General features: G+C 64.8%; 1 protein-coding gene across 1 annotated transcript; it reads right to left on the bottom strand.

The window, feature by feature from the left end:
- Nucleotides 1-517: 517 nt before the first annotated feature.
- ETH_00043810 (uncharacterized protein) lies at nt 518-1009 on the bottom strand (the record flags this gene model as incomplete). Its single annotated transcript, XM_013379539.1, has 1 exon — nt 518-1009. One exon carries the CDS (start codon nt 1007-1009, stop codon nt 518-520), a length of 492 nt encoding a protein of 163 aa, XP_013234993.1.
- Nucleotides 1010-1068: the final 59 nt, after the last annotated feature.

Genomic DNA, 1068 nt, shown 5'->3' with positions numbered 1-1068 from the left:
GGCGGCTAGCTAGCTAGCTAGCTAGCTAGCTCGCTAGCTAGCTAGCTGGCTAGCTAGCCCGCTGGCTGGTTAGCCAGCTAGCGTGCTGGCGTCTATAGTCTACGCCGCGGCTTACTGCTGCTGCTGCTGCTGCCAGTTGCTGCTGCGCTAGGTGCAGCAGCTGCAGCTGAGCAAACAGTCTGGGGGCCTCTAGATAGCCAGCACTATCTGCTGCTGCTGCTGCTAAAGGGGGGCCCCTCAGGGGGGCCCCACAAATTAAAGTAAAATTCTTCATTTGAGTTGGGGGGCCCCCCTGTGCCCCTTGGGGCCCCCTGAAGCTTCAGGGGCTCAGGGGGCCCCCGAAGAGGATTGGAACTTCACACTCAAGAGGGCCTTTGGGGCCCCTGTGGGGCCCCTATGGGGGCCCCTGTCGGGCCCCTATGGGGCCCCTGTGGGGCCCCTGTGAGGCCCCTATGGGGGCCCCTGTCGGGCCCCCGTGGGGCCCCTGTGGGGCCCCCTAGAGAGCGTTTGGGGTCTCCTAGGGGGCGCTTGGGGGCCCCTGAGGGCCTCCCTGGGGGCCCCCTGAGGGGCTGCTGGGCTGCTGCTGCTGCTGCTGCTGGTTGGGGTTGCGGGGAGCAGCAGCAAGTGCGAGGGCGTGCTGCATGTCTTTGAGGGAAAGGGCGAGGGCGCGTTTGAGAGAATCTGCTGCTTGTTTTCGTTTTTTGAGCTGCTGCTGCAGCCGGTGCAGCACTTGCTGCTGCGCCTGCTGGTGGCGCAGCAGCAGCAGCAGGTGCAGCAAGTTGCGGTGCAGCCGCGCGACTTTGCGCAGCGAGTTGCTGCAGTCCTCAGAACCTGCTGCCAGCTCGTTCAAAAAATGCATGCAAGCAGCAACATGAGCAGCAAACAGCCGCTGCAGCTCGGCCTTGGGGGGGGCCCCTGGGGTGTACAGACAGCTGTCTGCTTCCAAAGACACTTCGGGGGGCCCCAAAGAGTAAACCACTCCGAAGGCGGACCAGTGGTCCTCGGGCATTGGCGGCGGGGGCCTGCAGAACTGCTGCTGCTGCTGCTGCTGCTGCTGCTGGCTGGCGG

Source organism: Eimeria tenella, genomic scaffold (genome assembly GCF_000499545.2).
Source record: "Eimeria tenella Houghton genomic scaffold, Eth_scaff3504, whole genome shotgun sequence".
NCBI lineage: Eukaryota > Apicomplexa > Conoidasida > Eucoccidiorida > Eimeriidae > Eimeria > Eimeria tenella.
Note: the sequence above shows the minus strand (reverse complement) of the source record. Positions and strands in the feature narration are given on the sequence as shown.